The 20238-nt window shown below is 37.5% G+C and overlaps 1 protein-coding gene across 9 annotated transcripts in view; it reads left to right on the top strand.

Moving 5' to 3' along the window:
* FGF14 (fibroblast growth factor 14) overlaps nt 1-20238 on the top strand; it is a 693748-nt gene that overhangs the window by 113698 nt on the left and 559812 nt on the right. For 5 of the 9 annotated variants that reach the window (XM_058438052.1, XM_058438048.1, XM_058438053.1 and 2 more), the window contains one exon: nt 6297-6343. The exons of the other annotated variants lie outside the window; for them this stretch is intronic. Coding sequence is in view for 3 of the 5 variants with exons in the window: in XM_058438048.1 (XP_058294031.1) it covers nt 6297-6343 (47 nt within the window). In the remaining 2 variants the exon portion in view is untranslated. The remainder of the gene's footprint in view (nt 1-6296; nt 6344-20238) is intronic. 9 annotated transcript variants of the gene reach the window in all.

Below are 20238 nucleotides of genomic sequence, written 5' to 3'. Positions count from 1 at the left end.
AAAATGCCTGGTGATAATCATAATGATGAAGAACCTCCTGTAGAAGTTGGACAACATGATTTTTATGGTTCTTTCTGGTTTTAAACTCCTATGGGTGGCCAACTTAAAATAATCATACCAATTACTTAAACTAAACTAATCCATAAACTGATGGGAGAAAAATCAAAGTAGATATTTTAAAATATTTTGAATAATAGCATTCACAATGAAATCACTTCAATTTTCAAGTTGAGAACATTAACACAGAGCTTACTCCGTGCCAGACATTGTTCTAAGTGCTGTTGTAACTCATGTAGTCCTCATGGTAACCTCAGGAGGTAGATCAGGAAACTGAGGCTCTTAGAGAGCCATCTTTTGATAAAGGTCACACAGATGGTTCTGAGGGAGCCAGAACTTGGACAATGGCAGTCTAACTATATAGACTAGGGAAAAGTGAAACTAGAAAAATTTCACTAATATTATCAGAAGGAAATAGCTATTTTGACCACTGGAGAAATAGTGGAAGTAAGAAAGGAGGGGAGGGCAAACAGAAATTGACAATCTAGTCCCAGCAACCACTTAAATATTCAAACACAAGTGACAGAGTTCAAGCCAAGGGGATGCCATGGGGTTAAAAGAATGCCCCTGGAGTTAATATTTAGAATGTATTTATTTTTAGAGATAACATGAAATAAATTCCTTGCTAATATTAAATATATTTTTTTAATAAAGCAGTCCTAGTAGTTTTCCTAATCATTCAGGATGTGTGTGTGTGTTTTTTTTTTTTTTTTGGACCAAAAACAGTCTTCTAGAAAAAAACAGTGGAAGATGAAGATTAAGCAATGGATGCAAGGCCTGTTATTTTAAGAAAATTAATTGTTAAAAAGTCATAGAAAAGACATTTTATTTGAATAAATATGTTTTCCCATTGACTTGAGTACTTTAGTTGTAGCAGATCATTCATAGATTTATGCCATAAGATTTTGACTAGAGAAGCCTCTTGTATTCTGATTGCATAACAACTGCTATGTTTCATTTGTTAATTTTTGCTTGGTATTTGTGGATGTTAAGTGTTTGTTCATTTTTTTCATATTTCATATTTCAGGTTTCTACTTCTACCTCTCCAGCCCCGAATACTCATGGAATATTGCTGTACCTATGACAGGTTGCACGATTTTTCCCCCTCTGTGCACTCAATTTTTGTATTATTGTATCATATGACATTCTGAATCAAGTGCTGCTAGTACCAAGCTGCTATCATCAGCTGATGCCAAAAATATTCGTTATAACACTTCTCAGCATGCAAGTGAGAGCACTTCAAATCACACAGACAGAATTTCCAGCCATTGTTCTTTTCTTTTTTGCTTATTATACAGCAACAAGAATCAAAACAAAAGGGGATTTATTAGAAAATAAGGCTTCAGTAAAATGTTATAAAACATGAGGTTTATTGTTTGTGAAGACAGAGTGAAATTCAGTACCACATTATAGATACTGCCTCAGAAGCCTATTTTCCCCTTCTTTTCTCTTTTCCCAAATGTTTTTCAAGTGGCATCTTTTTTTGTCTTTGATTACATTAAGGTGCAAACTATTTATCCATCTGGAAATAAGCAATACTGTCAACAGAGAACCAGGAAATGAAAAGTGCAGCCAGCCATATGCCTTCTCTATGGCCTCTTTATGTTACTATGCTGATCAAGACAAATGCAGTACCCATGGTAGCAATAGGGAGAGTGAAAATATGTATTCTCCAAGGGAAGACAATTAAAAGACAAATTCCATCAGGAAGATTTGTCATTTTCTAGTGTTGAGAGTGCTGAGCCTGCATCTATCAGCAAATTTCATATAAATTAATTCATTTTACAAAGTGAATGTTGAAACTTGGAAGCCAACTGACAAGATGCCAGGGATGGCATGAGAAGGAAGAGAGAGCCTTCATGGCAATTTTGAATACCTGATCTCTTGCTTTCATCATCTTCTCTAGGGGAAGAAACACAGAACCTGTTAGTTGGGAGGTGAGGGGAAGGAATGGATACCAGAGATGGACAGACAGTGGGGTGGTGAGAAGGGAGCTGTGATTTGCTAATCCTTTTAGTACTGCCTGTCAATCATCTTGCTTTCCTTAATCATCGATCCTGGAGAGACTTTGAGCAAAGGGCTGGTGGAGTTGCGCAGATGTGATCCTCAGTTCAGCCTTATGAATACATACCAAGGTCTCTTTAAATCTGTGGTTCCTGCACAAAGTGCTGAGTCAGGCTAATAGAGAGGTCCAGATGTCACATATGCGAATTAGAAAGAAATGAGGACCATGGCTATGGCCCACTGTGTTCAAAAGAGACGCCAAAACCACCCACTGGCATTCATTGCTGTCTAATACGCGACCTGTCCTGCTGTTTATTATGTGGGGTGGCTCCATATTTTAAAAACCGTATTCATAAAAAGATATTTCTCATCCTGCTGAGTCTCAGGCCCATTGTTGTAGGTGAGGTGGTTTCTTTTGTTTGATATATAACGTTTTGCTGACTTTGACTTGGAAATTGTAAAGGCTTACCCAAAACCCTGAAGGAAAAGCTAAGAATTCATACTTATTAAGCACTTGGTAGGTGTCTGACACTCTAGTAAATATATACGAGAGCCCAGAACAAGCCGATGTCCATGTACATATCTTTAAAAAATATAATGATCTAGTCTTATCTGTGGAAACTGCTTCAGATACTGATCTTACTCTTTCCTGTTACATCAGAAATTCTGGAAGATAATATCCTGAAAGGTTTATCCTCAAGAATAACAATACATTAAAATCTTCTGCTTTGAAAATACTTTGAAATTGTCATTTTTTTTTTTTTTTGCTATAGAGTATAAGTTAGGAAATATTTGGCAGGTGAAATCAGACATCCTCTCAACTCTGTCAGTTTTTGTCAATTTCTGGGATGATGAAAGATATGAGAACTAGAAGGCTGGTTTAGTACTGACTCCTGGTTTATGTTAAATAATGAAATGCAAGCCAGAAGAACAAATTGGCAGGGGCTCCGGCCAGCCAGCCATTCTGCAAGCACTTGGGACTGGGCAAAGTGAGAGTCCAGGTCACAGACAAGGCCGGCTCTAATCCAGATAACTGTGGAGTCAGCATTAATGTGCTGACTCACTGCAGTGACTCTCAAGCATTTCTCTTATCCTTTAAATGCTTCCAAGTTTTGTTCTTTAAGTCCAAGTAGGCACCACAGGCACCATGTGGGCAAGCAGGAGGGTCGGCCTGGGGTCCTACAATAGGTGATAGGACCCCAGGTAGTAGGACCCCACCTCCGCTTTGAGGTGGTATAAACCAGAGCATTGGAGGAGTCAGGGCAGAGGTGCAGACACCTTCCTGGGACCTGTTGAATCCTTTCAGGTGTACGTAGCTGCTGGGCTCTGAACTCTGTCTTTTTTGCCAGCCTTATTCTTAGGATCTGATTTTATTCCAGTCAAGCCTTTAACATTCTTTCCTTGGTTTCCTCAGTATAGCACACCCCACAGTATGATATTGTATGGGGACTCTCAGCTTGATGGATGCTGATTTTTCTGGTTCTAAAAAATGTTATGTATTGATCTATCTATTTTAATTTATACCTATGCAGTTATTTATTTACTTTGGTGAATAGAGAACACATTCTTGACACAGGGAAGGAATACACTCCTTTAAGCTTCTTCTAGCACCACTGTGAAAGCTTCTAGACTTTTTTTCCTCCCAAATCCTATGAACATGTTAGCGAGTTCCTCTCTGCCTTCTACTCAGAACTCAAAATACAGTTTCTCTAATCTGAAGGTAGGACCAAACCCCATGTATAAAATTCCCAGGGTAATATTTATAAAGACAGTTTCAAAAGAAGAAAAGGCTTAATTGTAACTTGTAAATGATGGTTCATGAAGGAATGTAGATAATTTATAAGATTGTTTTGAGTTCGTTGGTAGAAATATTTTCAACAGCGTGTGGCTGAAAAGTTAGAAAATTTATATCAATCATGTTTTTTAGCAAGGCATCCTTTTACTGCTTTTAGAGTCATGCACAAGAAAACATGCAGCTTACTAGCTATAAAATACTATTGCTCCATTTTAACTCTCTCTTTGTTTTGATTTTTTCTTTTTATGTGAAAGTGATACAAAGTGAATAAGAATAACATTGTTTTTCAAAATATTATTGGTTATAGAATTTGTACTTGGTTTCTGCAACATCTTATGCTCCCCTAAAGGACAATTTAAACTATATAGGTTTGCATAGATCCATAGAGTAGGTCTCACAGAGTTATCCTTTGCTGCTGGTATGTCATTTTGTAGGCATTTTAGCTGTGACAAGGGCTGGTGACAACTGCGTAGGGTGAAAATGACTATGTGATTTTAAGGATTGTGGAGGTACGCAGCAATAAATCTGCTCTGGTAGGAGTGACAGTAGCCCTGGACCTAGCTCGGGGCTGTACCCCATCACTCACTTCAGAATAAAGCTGAAGACCACAGCCAAGCCTTGCATATGCAGAAGGACACAATGCTACATTGGCGCTGGGCTCAGGCACAGCACTAGAATTTAATGGAAAAGTTGGTAGTTGGCACCAGAACAAAGTAGATCAGGTCCAGAGAGCCAAAGATATGTTTTTCTCAATCTTAGGAGACTGTTGACTATTGCACTCAGGCTGCTCCAGGAAGGTAGCAGTGACAATTTTGATAATGTGCTATGTGGCTTATTACCATTTGTCTTAGTCTGCTCAGGCTGCTATAAAACATACACTAAGATGGGTAGCTTATAATCTAAACAGAAATTTATTGTCCAGTTCTGGAAGCTGGGATGTCCAATATCCAGGCACTGGCAGGGTGGGTGTCTGGTGAGGGCTCATACTCTGGCTCTTAGACAGTGCCTTCTCCTTGCTTCCTCAGGTGGTAGAAGGGACAAGAGAGCTGTCTGTTTCCTTTATAAAGGCACTAATCCCATTTGTGAGGGCTTCACTCTCATGACCTAAGCACCTCCCCAAAATCTTACTTCGTAATCCCATTACCTTGGGGATTAGACTGTCAACATGTGAATTTTGGAGGGACATAATCATTCCGTTCATTGTACCATTTGAGTTATTTAACTGAGCTCTTCTTTGAAAACTTAAGTCTCTTTCTAAATATCCACAACTTAATAGAAATAACTTACCCTTTAAAGTAAGAATAACCCTTTAAGAATAGAATAACTCCCTAAGGCTACCATGTTCTGACTTCACTGGAATCTTAGAGAGAAAGAGAGAAAGGCAGAGAGAGGAGAGGGAGGGAGGGAGGGGGGGTAGAGAGAGAGAGAGAGAGCAAAAAAATCATTCACACACAAACAAGGTAACCATGGTATTAAGAGAACCATACATTATTTAGCAGTGATTCATCCTCTAAGCATGTGTTGAGCATGTACAATGTATAGAGCATTGTCTAAGGCCTGGACCTATGTTGGCAAATTAAGATAAGACACAGAATCTCTTTTTATGGGTCTGAAAGTCTAATGCAGGGGTCAGCAAACCACGATCTGCAAGCTGAACCTACCTCCTACTGGTTTTTGTACAACCCTCAAGCTAAGACTGAAAAGCACCAAAAGAAGACTAGAATTTTGTGTCATGTAAACAATTATGTGAATTTAATTTAGGTGTACAGACACCGAAGTAAAATTTTATCAGAACGTAGCCATCCTTATTCTTTTTTTTTTTTTTTTTTTTTTTTTTTTTTGAGACGGAGTCTCGCTCTGTCACCCAGGCTGGAGTTCAGTGGCGCAATCTCGGCTCACTGCAAGCTCCGCCTCACGGGTTCACGCCATTCTCCTGCCTCAGCCTCTCCAAGTAGCTGGGACTACAGGCGCCCGCCAGCATGCCCGGCTACTTTTTTTTGTATTTTTAGTAGAGACGGGGTTTCACCGTGGTCTCGATCTCCTGACCTCGTGATTCGCCCGCCTCGGCCTCCCAAAGTACTGGGATTACAAGCGTGAGCCACCGCGCCCGGCCGCCATCCTTATTCTTTTACATATTGCCTATGATGGTTTTCATGTTATAATGTCCAACTTGAGTAGTTACATCAAATAACTTTTGGTGCACAAAGCCTAAAATATTTAATTTTAGCTCTTTACCGAAAAAGTTTCAATGGGTTTTCTAATGGGCTAGAAAGCCATTAATCAGATTATCACACCATTAAAAGTAAGCATGTGGGAAATGCTGGGAATGAATGGTGTATAAATGTATGAATGTGTATAATGAGATCTAGAAATATAGTGATGGCAAGCAGACCCACGGTGGAATTAAAACCTTCATCACTTTTTGTTTAATTCTTTACAGGGCTCACAAGAGATCACACTCAAGGAGTGATGAACAAATTGTAATTGGTAACATAATTCTAGTAATACTAAGTGTTGAGGAGTTTCTGACTGAATCCCTACTTCTCTGATGTTGAAGGTGTTGTAAGGCAAAGGGTCAAGAAATCAATTTAGTGACATCCTATAATGCCCAGGCTTTCACTGGCTAACCTTGGCATTTATTGGTACTCCAATTGAAAAAAAAAAAAACCTGACAAATTCACAGAATATAGAGAAAAATGTTGAAGGATACAAGCTTTTAAAAATGAGAAAAGCGGGTGAGGAGTGGTGGCTCATGCCTGTAATCCCAGCATGTTGGGAGGCCAAGGCAGGTGGATCACTTGAGGTTAGGAGTTTGAGACCAGCCTGGCCAACATGGTGAAACCCCATCTCTACTAAAAATATAAAAATTAGCTGTACATTGTGGCGGGCGCCTGTAACCTCAGCTACTCAGGAGGCTGAGGCAGAAGAATTGCTTGAATCTAGGAGGCAGAGGTTGCAGTGAGCTGAGATCTTGCCGCTGTACTCCAGCCTGGGTGACAGAGTGAGACTCCATCTCAAAAAAAAAAAAAAAAATTAAAATAAATTTAAAAAAATGAGAAAGGACATCAGCTGTATAGTTATATAAAAATATAGGAAATGTATTTTACTCCACAAATAAGCAAAAAGTGGATACTTTTGTGTCATGAAAGGACTATTTAAAACTTATGGGAATAATATTTTTCTTCTGAGAGAGTCAAAGTACTTGTTTTGTTTTAATTCTATGAATATTATTATGGAATAGTAAAAAAGTAAATCGCTTATACTGCACTTAGAATTAATACAAAATTAGATCTTTGAACCAGTTTTTCTGTTAATTATTGTGAATAACAGGGTATGTGAGAATAAGGCTCACATTATTTGTCAGTTGTGACAAGTTGTTTTCACCAGTTTGCAATAGACTTTAGTTTGCAATATTATATAAACATGACCACTTTATTAGCCTTTTCTGATTATGATTGAGGAAAATAAAAAAGCTAGATAAAATGAAGTCATTGTTTCAAAGTAGTATTGATATAAAATAAACTGTCATGGTCATGTAGAAGAGCCTTTGAATTTTTAGACTCTTAGAGAGATTCAGCTTCAAAGATTACTTTATTCTCTGATGCAAATGCTTTTTATCATTCATCCTCAAAAGATATTAGTTCATTTGTGTGGCTTCAAAAGATTCTCATTTATTTATTGAACAAACAACTACTGAATGCCTACTGTGTGCCAGGCACTGCATCTGATGTTTGGAATAACAAGACGATTAGAGAGTTTCTGCTGTGCTTAGGTAGTGGGAAGACAAAGGTAAAAAGTTGGACTCCAGTGGCCAGAGGATTATCCCCCCAAAGTTAAGTCTGTAATAAAGTAAGGGGTTTAGCATGGAAGTAAATGGAATAATATTGTCTGCATACATTTTATCTTTCACTTTTAAAATTTCATGTGATTTATTAGGTCTTCTTCGGCCTTTTAGATTAAAAACAAGAACATTTAAAAATTAAACATTCAGTATTAGAAATTTGATCAAGTAAGATATTTTCTCATTGTGGAGATATAAATTACTATGTGATCTGCCCTACTATTGTGGTCTGAAATTTAAATAAAACACAAGTCGAAAACGTTTTGCAGAGGAGAAGAAAAGAAGGCATGGCATTAATAGAGATGTTTTCAGAAAGAATTATCCCCTAAATTGCATGTCTACCTTTTAAACAGATAAGTTCTGTTTACTAGGAAACAGATATGTTCATAGTGATTATAGTGATTATATCCAAATAATGTCATAAACTAAGGTGGCTCTGCTATTTAATCTCCAGTCACATTTAATTTCATTGTCTTAGTATTACACCAGATGCAGTACATGCAAGCATGCTGTGTACATACATATTTACAGAATGGTCAAAGCAAAACCAAAGCCAGGGACTGTAGCCTTGAGTTACTAGCCTTCTTCCTAATTGCTATCGCTATTTTTTTTTCTGAAATATTGTTTTGTTTTCTGTTTGTTCTTTTTTTATTAGCTTTAAGTTCTAGGGTACATGTGCACAACGTGCAGGTTTGTTACGTATGTATACATGTTCCATGTTGGTGTGCTGCATCCATTAACTCGTCATTTACATTAGGTATATCTCCTAATGCTATCCCTCCCCCCCTCCCCCTACTCTATGACTATTAAAGCTCAAATATCACAACTATTGTCAAGTATGTGTCAAACATAGGGAGGGAATGACCAGGGATGCAATGTTTTCTCACTAGGCTTGAGAGAATAAGGAAAATGTTTGCCTTCTTTAGAAATGAATCCCAGGGATTAGTCCATAGTGTGGCTCCTATAGAATTATACAAAGTGCCTTTAACACATATTAAATATTATTTATTTTAAATAACTAGTATTGGATTAGGGTCACAGTCTTTTGTTGTAATACTGCAAACAATTACTGACTCAACAGTGAAATAATTCATTAATCAATATGGACTTACTGAGCATTTTTTTGCGTACCACAAATAGTGGGTTGATGGAAGTTACAACATTCATGGACACATTTAACAAGTACCCATTAGGCAATTTGTGTAAGCAAACACCATGATGAGCACTATGAGTTAAGTGATACTTATAGATAGAGAGAAGTAATACTACATGGTCATTGGCCTCAGATAATTCCCAGGTTAGTTACTCATGCAGAGAAGCAAAAACATTTCAATGAAATATGTGACTGAGTATAAAATACAGATGACAAATGCTGTAGCTATTTAGGTATTTAAGAGGAAAGGGGGCATTTTGTGGAAGAGGTGGAACTTGACCAGTTCCTATGTGATGGGTGAGCTTTGGGCAGCAGGGGGTTTCTTTCTGGGCAGTGGGAGGGGGCAGACTGGTGGGCTGGGGAGAACGTGGTCAGGGAAGTTGGTGCTAAAGAGTTAGTGCTCATAATGCATGCAGGAGAGAGCTTGTGGACAAACCTGGTGAGAATATGGCAATGATTGCTTAGGAACGCTGGCCTCTAAATAAAAACATTCATGAACGAGACTACTTAACTCCCTCTACAAAGTTGGAGCCTGTCGTGATCAATGAGACCTATTTTGCTCTTGGAGGATGTTTTAGGAGTCTCAGACCAATGGTTCCAGATATAGATTCCAGTGAGTTTTCCTTCCTTCTTGATGCTGCTTTGCTATTGAATCCTGTTCCATGAGGGGTACTCCCTTCTTAGTCTTCCTTACCAATCTTCTATCTTGTACTACGATCCCTGCAACTCTGCAACCCTTAGCCTTCAAGTATCAGCCTTGACTTCATGTGTTACAAGCTGTTGTAACCTTAGGCAAATTACTTTCTTTCTCTTTGCTTCCATTTTTTCATTTGGAAAATGGGAATAAAAATAATACCTACCCTAGTGTAAGTTGTAAGTATTTAAAATATTTAGAACAGTGCTGGGTACTGATTAAATGCTTTCAATGTATTAAAAGGCATCAAGGTATTATTTGGCTAGTTCACAAAGATTTATCTTATCCATTTGCTGAATAAACACAGGTCTAAAAAAGTAGAGAGTTTGTGAAGAAAAATAATTAGAAATGTTGGAATGTAGCGTACTCTCAAACAGTGTAATATCAAAATACAGAAGAATTCAGGGCAGAGACTGTGTGGTATTAACTCTTAGTGTAACCTTCCAGGTTATTGAAGAACTGAGTTTATTGTTGATATGATATAAGTCTCAACCAGCATTTACCCCTCCAACTGTCAGTTCAGTCTAATTCCTGAAATTCATGGATGTAAGCCATTCCAAGAAAGTGAGTTTTCTATAATTCTTATTATCTCCAGAAAAATAGCTACCAGAAATACATTCATATAACATCACACATTCCAGAAATTCTTCTTGATAAAATAATTCTTCACTTCGAAGCAGAATATATAACCAAAAAAATTGTATTAATCCAGGTACCAAGAACATTAGTCAGATCACCAAAGGGATTTATTATGGACTCATGAGTATTATCCTTTGCTCTGTAAAAAAATTTCCTCTGACATTAGGAAAGTATAAGTAGATGTGTTCTTGTGGCTGCAATTTCTAATGAATAAATATGTTCAATCATAGAGTCCTCCAAGATTCATTCTTTTTTCTGTACTTTTTATGTCTTTGGTGACTCTTCTTTTCCTCCTTTTTGAAAAATGTAATGTATACAGCTCAAAGTGGTGAGAAAGAAAAAGAGGGACGGAGGGAAGGAGGGAGGGAGAGAGAGAGACGGAGAGAGAGAGAGAGAGAAATAGAAAAGGGAGAATGACAGGGTGAGAGAGAGCTAAGACTTAAACATTGTCTATTTGCAATAAGAACCAATGATTATATTAATTATTTAGAGTCTTCTTTACTCCTCGGTAAAAAATACCATTTAATTTTTTAAAAGTAGGATTGTCTGCATCAAAACCATGAGTAAGCATTTATGTTTGATATTCCTGCTGGAATGCTTTAGTTTTGTGTTTCTATTATTTTATAGCTGACTGTCAAACTCAGATGGCTTTCTGTACTGGTACTTAATGCATAGAATTGTATTTAATCTAAAAAAATTCACACTGAAATTAATATTGTAAATTTCTTAAAATTTTAGAGTAAAAAATATCTAGAGAGCATCTGGACCAATTTCATTATTTTTTAAATAACTTTTTTTCATTTTTTAATGTGAGAGGTCATTGCACTGTTTATTCCTTTATTGCTCATATTATGCAAAGGTTAAACTTTATCCAAAGTAAACTTTGCTAATGAATTTTTTCATTAAGACCTTGCTACATTTATCATTAGGTTCTGCCTTATTTACCCAGCAACCCCCAAGCATTCCCATTGTCAACAAATTTTATTGAGGACTTCATAGAGTCCTTCTTGAGGGGCAGTCCTTTATAAAATCAAGATAATCTTATGAAGTTTTATAATTGATTTTGTCAGAGTTGCGATTTGGAGACATTCTGGCTATCCCATCTGAAATATGCTTTTGTGTATGCAAGACCTGTTTCCTAGACTTTGAGATGACATCAAGAAAGCTGCTCTCTCTTGTGGGGAAAAAACCACCAATTTACTACAGTGTTGCCTGAAGTTCCAGTGCCAGCACTTCTGCATTACCCACCCTTCACTATTTTTTAAATCACAGAAATGTAGAATATTAAGGATCATCTAGTTATAATACCTACTTTTTGCCTGTGAAAGTAAGTGCCAATGATGATTGACTACCTACTACATACTGACATATATATGCATTATTCCATTTAAACCCCACAACAATACTGCCATATGCATTATTTTCATTTTACAGAGGAAATGAGACTCAGAAATTGAGACTTGGAAAAATCAGCTGACCTGCTTATGGTTACAAAGCTAGTGAGTGGCAGACCTGAATTTAAGGATTAGGGAGTGAAACAAATTATTTAATGTAATTTAATGTCTCCCTTTTGTACACACAGCATTAGAGAAAAGAAATTTTGATTGCATTTTTTCAATGAAGTATGGTTACAGTGGACAGTAGGTTCAGAGAAATTGTTTACTGTAAATCTTTGAAAATATTTAAAAATATTTAATAAAGCAATTTTCTAAGAATGGTTGGAATTTACACTAAATTTGAAAGAAATGGTGAAATGAAATTGATGGCAAAGGACTGTTTTTCAGTGTGAACGTTTGAAGATGTTAGATATTGCTGGTAAAACACTTCCTTCTAGATCACTTAATATGCATCCTCCATAATCTTATTCTCATTCATCAGGTCTTTAGCCCAGCATGTACCAGAAGGGGTTCTGGAGCTGTTATAGCAGAGACTACAAATTCTTCTCCATTCTCTTTTCTCTTCTTCTTTTTTTTTAAAATAGTAAAAGAGGTTTCAGCTGAGCATATGATCATGTCCCTAAAGGCTACATTTCCCAGCCTCCCTTGTAGCTGGTTGTGATCATGTGATCAAGCCATAGCCAATGGAATTTTAGTGAAAACAGTGTGACCAATTCCCAGGTCATTTGCTCAAAAGAGTGCAATATGTCCCCTTCTTTTCTTGTCTCCATTGAGTGGAACATGAGCGTGATGGCAGGAGCTGGGGCAGTCATGGATGAAAAGTTGCTTTTGCAGGACCACAGAGCAACAAGATAGAAGGAGCCTTGAAACCACCATACAAGCTTTGGGCTGATGGTGCTCTCTCAGAGAAAGAGATGAATGCCTACCTTATCTAAACCACTACTAGTTTTCAACATAGATCTTCTGAATCCTAACTTTTTTCAGATATTAATAAACATAACTTAAGAAAAGGTTTGGAAAACATTGACATTAAGAAGGTAGAGAGTTTTTTTTTTTCTTTTAATTGCATGACTTCTCAGAAGTTTTATTGGATAGCTATGTGATCAAGCCTTGGCCAATGGAATATGAGTGAAAATAGTGTGACCTAATAGTGGTTGGAATGAATCTCCAAGAGGAGGTGTGAAGTGTTTCTAATATTTATTTGATTACAAAAATTATTTTTAAAATGGGGCTTCCTATGGGCTTCACAGGTTTGTGGAGTGGATTTTGAGAACTGCAGCTTTAGGAAGCACAGCTTGAGAAAGCTCTTAGTGGCTGAGCTTAAGATAAATGTTGAAGGTAGGTGTGGGCATGAGGAGGTTGTGTTGTAGAGAGCCCTTCCATTCCACATATCATTATGGAGCACTAAGTGTTATGGAGATAAAGATATATTTCTTTGGAAAGAAAATGAAATAAGTTATTGTTACAGATACTCAGCTGACATTAAGACAGATGAAATAATTTCAAAATAAGAAGTGGCTCAGATTCCTTATGTGATAACTTGTAAGAAGTATGGATAGGAGGCTGGGTGTGGTGTCTCACGCCTGTAATCCCAGCACTTTGGGAGGCCGAAGTGGGCAGATCACCTGAAGTGGGGAGTTCAAGACAGCCTGATCAACATGGAGAAACCCCATCTCTACTAAAAATACAAAATTAGCTGGGCATGGTGGCGCATGCCTGTAATCCCAGCTACTTGGGAGGCTGAGGCAGGAGAATCGCTTGAACTCAGGAGGCAGAGGTTGCAGTGAGCGGAGATAATACCATTGCACTCCAGCCTGGGCAACAAGAGCAAGACTCCATCTCAAAGGAAGAAAAAAAAAAAAAAAGAAGAAGAAGCAGGGATAGGAGAAGGGGCAAGGTCAGCCTCTGTGGCATCTTCTGAATTTATATATGTGGGGCTTGAGATGTTAGAAGAAGTTGCTGCGTTTGCAGTACAGACATATGATTTTCTTTCTTTGGTATAGTTGTGAGAGGTGCCTAGTAGAGAAGTGATAAATCTTGACCAGGCCATCCCTTGTTGCCACCACTATTTGGGACACATAGGTATTAAGTTATTTGGTAAGATAGCTAGATGGACATGTAGTGCATACTTTTGGAAATAGAGGCTTGAAGCTGGGAGAGATGAGAAATCTGGAGAAATGTTTTTGGAAGTCATTTCAGGACCCCTGAACTTGTACCTCTGAACTTAAAAACAAAAAGAAGTTAGGATCAGAGCAATAGTGGAATACATAAGATAAACAGAGCCAAAGATTCCAAGGTTGAGGTGAGTAGTTTTTATGACAAGGCTACACGTCAGGGGCAAGTGTGGAGAGGTGGAAATGAAGAGAAGATTACTGGTTTTGATCATTAGGAGGTTGTTGGTGACCATGGTGGAGTAGAGTCAGGTCAAAGCAATGATAGTGGTAGGGGCTTGTTTCCTATGCTTTGGAGAGTGGATAACTGTGAGGAGGTGGGGCCAAAACGTGCTAGAACATGGATGAGACATACCCTCCCTTTGCTGGGCTGATGAATAGTTTTCAGGGAGAGGGCCACTCTTGCTTCTTCTTTACTGGACAGTTCTAAATCCAGAAAAGCATTCAAGGACCGATGGCAGCACAGGCTCAGGGCCAGCCCTTACTACCTCCTGAGCTTACTCAGAGCCTGCGTTCAGGTAACTCAGTTTCGATGCTACTCTATTTTATAACCAGTAAAAAGAAACTCTTACTTTTCATCAGAACAATGGCTTGATTTCATTTAGAATTCCTTAAAATTATTTTATGTTTGCCTTTGTGAAAATATTACTACTGAAACTCAAGCACTTGGGGAAAAAAAGGAATAACATAAAGTAATAGCAGAAATAGATGAAATCTAAGTCCAGTTCCCCAAGCACGTTGGAAAGCACCTTTTTATCCTGTTTATTTTATACTCCTCCTCTAGAGATTGTATCTATTCATTCATGGAACTATGATGTTAGGTTCCCTTGAAATGTACACAGAGTTGACCCAAACTCTCAACTTCATATTCTGTAGGAAGCTCAATGTCCTTCCCATGATTTCCAGTGTTTCCCAGGGGCACCTGTTCTCATGTTGACTCTAGATCTGTTTTCATATTCCTACTAAACTCTAGATCTTGTTTGTTTGTTTTTTAAATCTTAGCTCTTGGAGCTGTCCTTATTTCTTTATCTCATGCATACTCCAAAACAAAACAAAAACCACCATTCAAAGAAGGCATTGGTGTGTATAATGGCTTCACTGAAGGTTTGCAGTGACTAAGGCAGTTTACCTTGCAGAACCACTCATTCAGCTGCTGTCCTGCTTTCCTGACACTGGAATTTTTTAAATTGACCTCCTTTTCCGCATGATCAAACATCCTGTTCCATTGCTGACCACTGCCCACCTCCACTCTCACTGATGGCTTGCCCTCTCTCCTTTCTTGATATCTTCTCCACCCTCCAGATTCTATGAGCATCTCATGGAGCAGTCAGCATCAGTTGGTTTTGCAGTTTTTCACATAAAACATTTCCTTGGGTCATATTCCCCCACTTACAACGGTCTCTCCAGGTATTTTGCTAAACAAAGGCAGTTCTCTCTCTTTGGGAAACTCTGGTACCAGCTGTTAAAATGACATTTTTTCCAACCTGCTACATAATTTTAAAAAGATAAATATGCTATTTATTCTTTAGTAGCTGACATGTCTGGATAATGCTGAAATAATTACCTATTTTTCCTGCAGCATGTGATCTGAGAAGGGACTGTTATTTGAACCGAGTGAACAACGGAAAAATAATTTGTATTTAATATGTACAGCACTGCATCCACGTTATACTTAAATGATATTTGTAATTATTATTTACGATGTATACAACTTCCTCCCTAATATATTAAATCATACACAGAATATAACTTTAGGCCTGGTCTCTGGGCAGCATGTCTCCAAGTCGGTCTGTTTCCAATAGATGTAAATGCAGGAAAGAATCTGTATAACATTAGGGAGAAGACTTGGAAGGCATCTGTGCATTCAGCAGGGGGAATTGATGGCCAGGCATTTTCCGGGGGAGCCTAGATGCATTTAAAATAGAGTTCCCAAAGGGTTTTATCCTGAACAAGATGTTAATGGTTAGATTATAAAGCTTAGACATTTAGAGGGTGTTGTTTCCAAGAAGTGTTTGATTTTTATTAACTTACTTTTTTTAAGGGGAGCAAAGCTGAGGAAAGAAAACATATAGTATGCATTGGGCACTGTGCCCACCATTTTGTACGTTGCATTTGATTTTGTCCTCACAATAATGTAGAGACATAGCTTAATGCCCCTATTTTCAGTTTAGAAATGTGGCACTATGAGAAGTGACTATCTGTGCTACAGTCACATCTAGTAAAAGGGTAAAGTTAGGATTCAACTCTAGTCTGATCATGCCTCGATTGTTCAGAACATGGAAATCAAATTCTCCATTATTCTCTTCTTGAACTTAAGACTTTCTATTCCGGTCTTTCTTTTGAAAGACATGAGAACAACACTTTGTAATTCTGTAAGAGGAGTAGTAAGACAGATGTCATTTGTAGGGAGAATATAATAAAGCTGTTTCAATGAAGGAGTTGAGTCACTATGATTTTTTCCCTCTGTATGTTGTTGTTTCTGTTTGTTATACATCAATATTCCTGTTCTTACATTCTCTTTTAAAAATGGGAATTATGTTAAAATAACATGCAATAATAATCATGCAGTCTTGTTTTTTAGAGAAATGGCATATACTTAAGTGATTCATTCAGAACAGAGCCCCTGGAATCAGACTGCTGGATTTGAAAGCGCAATCCATTCTGTATTTACTGTGTGACCTTAGGAAAATTACAGCAGGTTTTCTATATGGCTAAATTTTCTTTTTTTCTTTAAAGATAGTAAAAGATAACAGTAGTATTATCTCATGAAACTACTGTGAATATTAATATGTGCAAATATGTGGAAAGTGCTTAGAACCATGCCTGGCATACGTTTACTAGAATTAGTATTACAAATTAGTGATCAACAATATACAAAATGAGGAACAAAATAATAGACACAAATAATGTATTAAAAAGACAATCACATAATATATAACTCAAAGTTGGAATGTGAAGAAGCAAACCCTGGCAACTAAATTTATTAAATATAACGTGCATTTTGTTAAAATTTTGCTAGTTGTAGTGTTAGTTTAATAGCCAAAAGGTAGAAATAACCTGAACCTTCGACAATAAGAAATAGTTAACAGATAAGCTTATGTATGATGGTACCTACCAAAATGCCATGTTTTCCATAAAACATGTTTCCATGTAAATATATTATTTGGGAGAAGAATGAAAACATTGTATAAACCTTATTAAATCTATCATCTATTTATCTATCTATACAAACATACATAAATATAGAGAGGTTTGGAAGAAAATATAGCTGTATGTTCAAAATAATCTCTTGATGGAGGGATTATGAGTAATTTAAATTTTTAATTTGTCCAGTTTTCTTCCAATAGTTCTCAGTACTTTCATAGTCATAAAATAACATTTAAATAAATTAAAATAAAACAATCCAGTTCATATATGTCAAAAATATATAATATCACCTTTGCTTTTTGTGACTTTTATATCCAGCTGGTATATATAAGTCGCAAAATATGTCACATCATCTTCGTTTCCTGGACACTTTTGTACAAGGTCACTACGGAGGGCTCAAAATGCACTCTGTGTTTATACTTCATCATTGCACCCTCGGCAGATGGTGCCAGACTTCTGTATTTGATGGGATTTGATTTCCCCTCTCACAATTGCTGTTTGCTTTCAGTCATTTATCTTAAAATGTAACAAATGAGCGTTATGTTAGCAGCAGAGAGGGATTTTTCAGAGTAATGCATACACTGGAGCTTAATGAAGTGTGTATATGTGCGCGTGTATGTGTGTATATATATATTACACAAAATGTATATAAAGTGACACTTACATTGCTTACATTTGCATTTTGGGGTCACACCTCTAAAAGCCTGAGTTTTAGAGCAACTTGATTTTGTTTCCAGAAGGAATGATGCATTTTGAGCCTATGTTCAATCACCCTCTGTTTCATCTACCTCATCAGCTGGCGAAACGCATAAGTTCATAAAAGACTAACTTCAGGAATGGCTATGGCTGATGTCAGTACATACCACTGTATTGTTCGCGCTTAACTTGAAGCCACCTTTCCAGTTTGCAACTTGTCTGTTGCTTCCTCTGTGAAGGGCAACCCTGAGCCTCAGGAGATGGATGCCAGTCAGCTCTAATTCTGCACAAACCGTTTTACCTCACTGGGCCTCCATTGTTTTGTCATATGTGAAGAAAGGCACTCTTCAGAACACTTAGATTGTGACTCATTGCCTCTTTTAATGTGCTATGGATGTGAGTGGGATCATCTAAAGGATTTTAGCTACATTTTGTGTTATTTCATTAGAATTCAATTATGGAAGCTGGTAGCAGAGCCACTTCCGTTGAATAGTAGGTGGGCTCCCACCTTGAATGCAGCTTTAATGAGGCTCTTCAAAGACCACAGTCAGCCCAAGAGAAAAGCATGTACTCTAAGGCTTGTATTTGATTCTGGGCCAATCATTTTGCAAAGTGAATTGAGCAGATATGATCCCATTTGTGCAAAGTTTTCAGTCCAATACAGGTAATAATTACTTGGATGGGGATATTAAGGATGTAAATAAACAAATACACATTAAATTAGGTCAGCTACAAAAGTAGGCTAAGAACTCAGTGAATGCAGAGCACTTTTGTGGGTTCACTATAATGCATGTCAACATGTGGCAGAGAAGGGTTTGAATGGCTGTAAAATTAGTGTGAAAAGCGGAGTTCAGTAGTTGGCTTTCTTCCTTTTTCTCAGTAAGATTTGGTAAATGGTTGAGCTTATGAAAAGTCTTCCCTCAATGTTCATCAAGGATATTGGTCTAAAATTCTCTTTTTTGGTTGTGTCTCTGCCTGGCTTTGGTATCAGGATGATGCTGGCTTCATAAAATGTGTTAGGGAGGATTCCCTCTTTTTCTATCGATTGGAATAGTTTCAGAAGGAATGGTACCAGTTCCTCCTTGTACCTCTGGTAGAATTCAGCTGTGAATCCATCAGGTCCTGGACTCTTTTTGGTTGGTAAGCTATTGATTATTGCCACAATTTCAGAACCTGTTATTGGTCTATTCAGAGATTCGACTTCTTCCTGATTTAGTCTTGGGAGGGTGTATTTGTCGAGGAATTTATCCATTTCTTCTAGATTTTCTAGTTTATTTGCATAGAGGTGTTTGTAGTATTCTCTGATGGTAGATTGTATTTCTGTGGGATCGGTGGTGATATCCCCTTAGGGTATTCAATTAGGAAAAGAGGAAGTCAAACTGTCCCTGTTTGCAGATGACATGATTGTATATCTAGAAAATCCCACTGTCTCAGCCCAAAATCTCCTTAAGCTGATTAGCAACTTCAGCAAAGTCTCAGGATACAAAATCAATGTACAAAAATCACAAGCATTCTTGTACACCAATCACAGACAAACAGAGAGCCAAATCATGAGTGAACTCCCATTCACAATTGCTTCAAAGAGAATAAAATACCTAGGAATCCAACTTACAAGGGATGTGAAGGACCTCTTCAAGGAGAACTACAAACCACTGCTCAATGAAATCAAAGAGGATACAAACAAATGGAAGAACATTCCATGCTCATGGGTTGGAAGAATCAATATCGTGAAAATGGCCATACTGCCCAAAGTAATTTATAGATTCAATGCCATCCCCATCAAGCTACCAATGACTTTCTTCACAGAATTGGAAAAAACTACTTTAAAGTTCATATGGAACCAAAAAAGAGCCCGCGTTGCCAAGTCAATCCTAAGCCAAAAGAACAAAGCTGGAGGCATCACGCTACCTGACTTCAAACTATACTACAAGGCTACAGTAACCAAAACAGCATGGTACTGGTACCACAACAGAGATATAGATCAATGGAACAGAACAGAGCCCTCAGAAATGATGCCGCGTATCTACAACTATTTGATCTTTGACAAACCTGACAAAAACAAGAAATGGGGAAAGGATTCCCTATTTAATAAATGGTGCTGGGAAAACTGGCTAGCCATATGTAGAAAGCTGAAACTGGATCCCTTCCTTACACCTTATACAAAAATTAATTCAAGATGGATTAAAGACTTAAATGTTAGACCTAAAACCATGAAAATCCTACAAGAAAACCTAGGCAATACCATTCAGGCCATAGGCGTGGGCAAGGACTTCATGTCTAAAACACCAAAAGCAATGGCAACAAAAGCCAAAATTGACAAATGGGATCTCATTAAACTAAAGAGCTTCTGCACAGCAAAAGAAACTACCATCAGAGTGAACAGGCAACCTACAGAATGGGAGAAAATTTTTGCAACCTACTCATCTGACAAAGGGCTAATATCCAGAATCTACAATGAACTCAAACAAATTTACAAGAAAAAAACAAACAACCCCATCAAAAAGTGGGCAAAGAACATGAACAGACACTTCTCAAAAGAAGACATTTATGCAGCCAGAAAACACATGAAGAAATGCTCATCATCACTGGCCATCAGAGAAATGCAAATCAAAACCACAGTGAGATACCATCTCACACCAGTTAG

Source organism: Hylobates moloch, unplaced genomic scaffold, assembly GCF_009828535.3.
Source record: "Hylobates moloch isolate HMO894 unplaced genomic scaffold, HMol_V3 SCAFFOLD_4, whole genome shotgun sequence".
Taxonomy (NCBI): domain Eukaryota; kingdom Metazoa; phylum Chordata; class Mammalia; order Primates; family Hylobatidae; genus Hylobates; species Hylobates moloch.
Note: the sequence above shows the minus strand (reverse complement) of the source record. Positions and strands in the feature narration are given on the sequence as shown.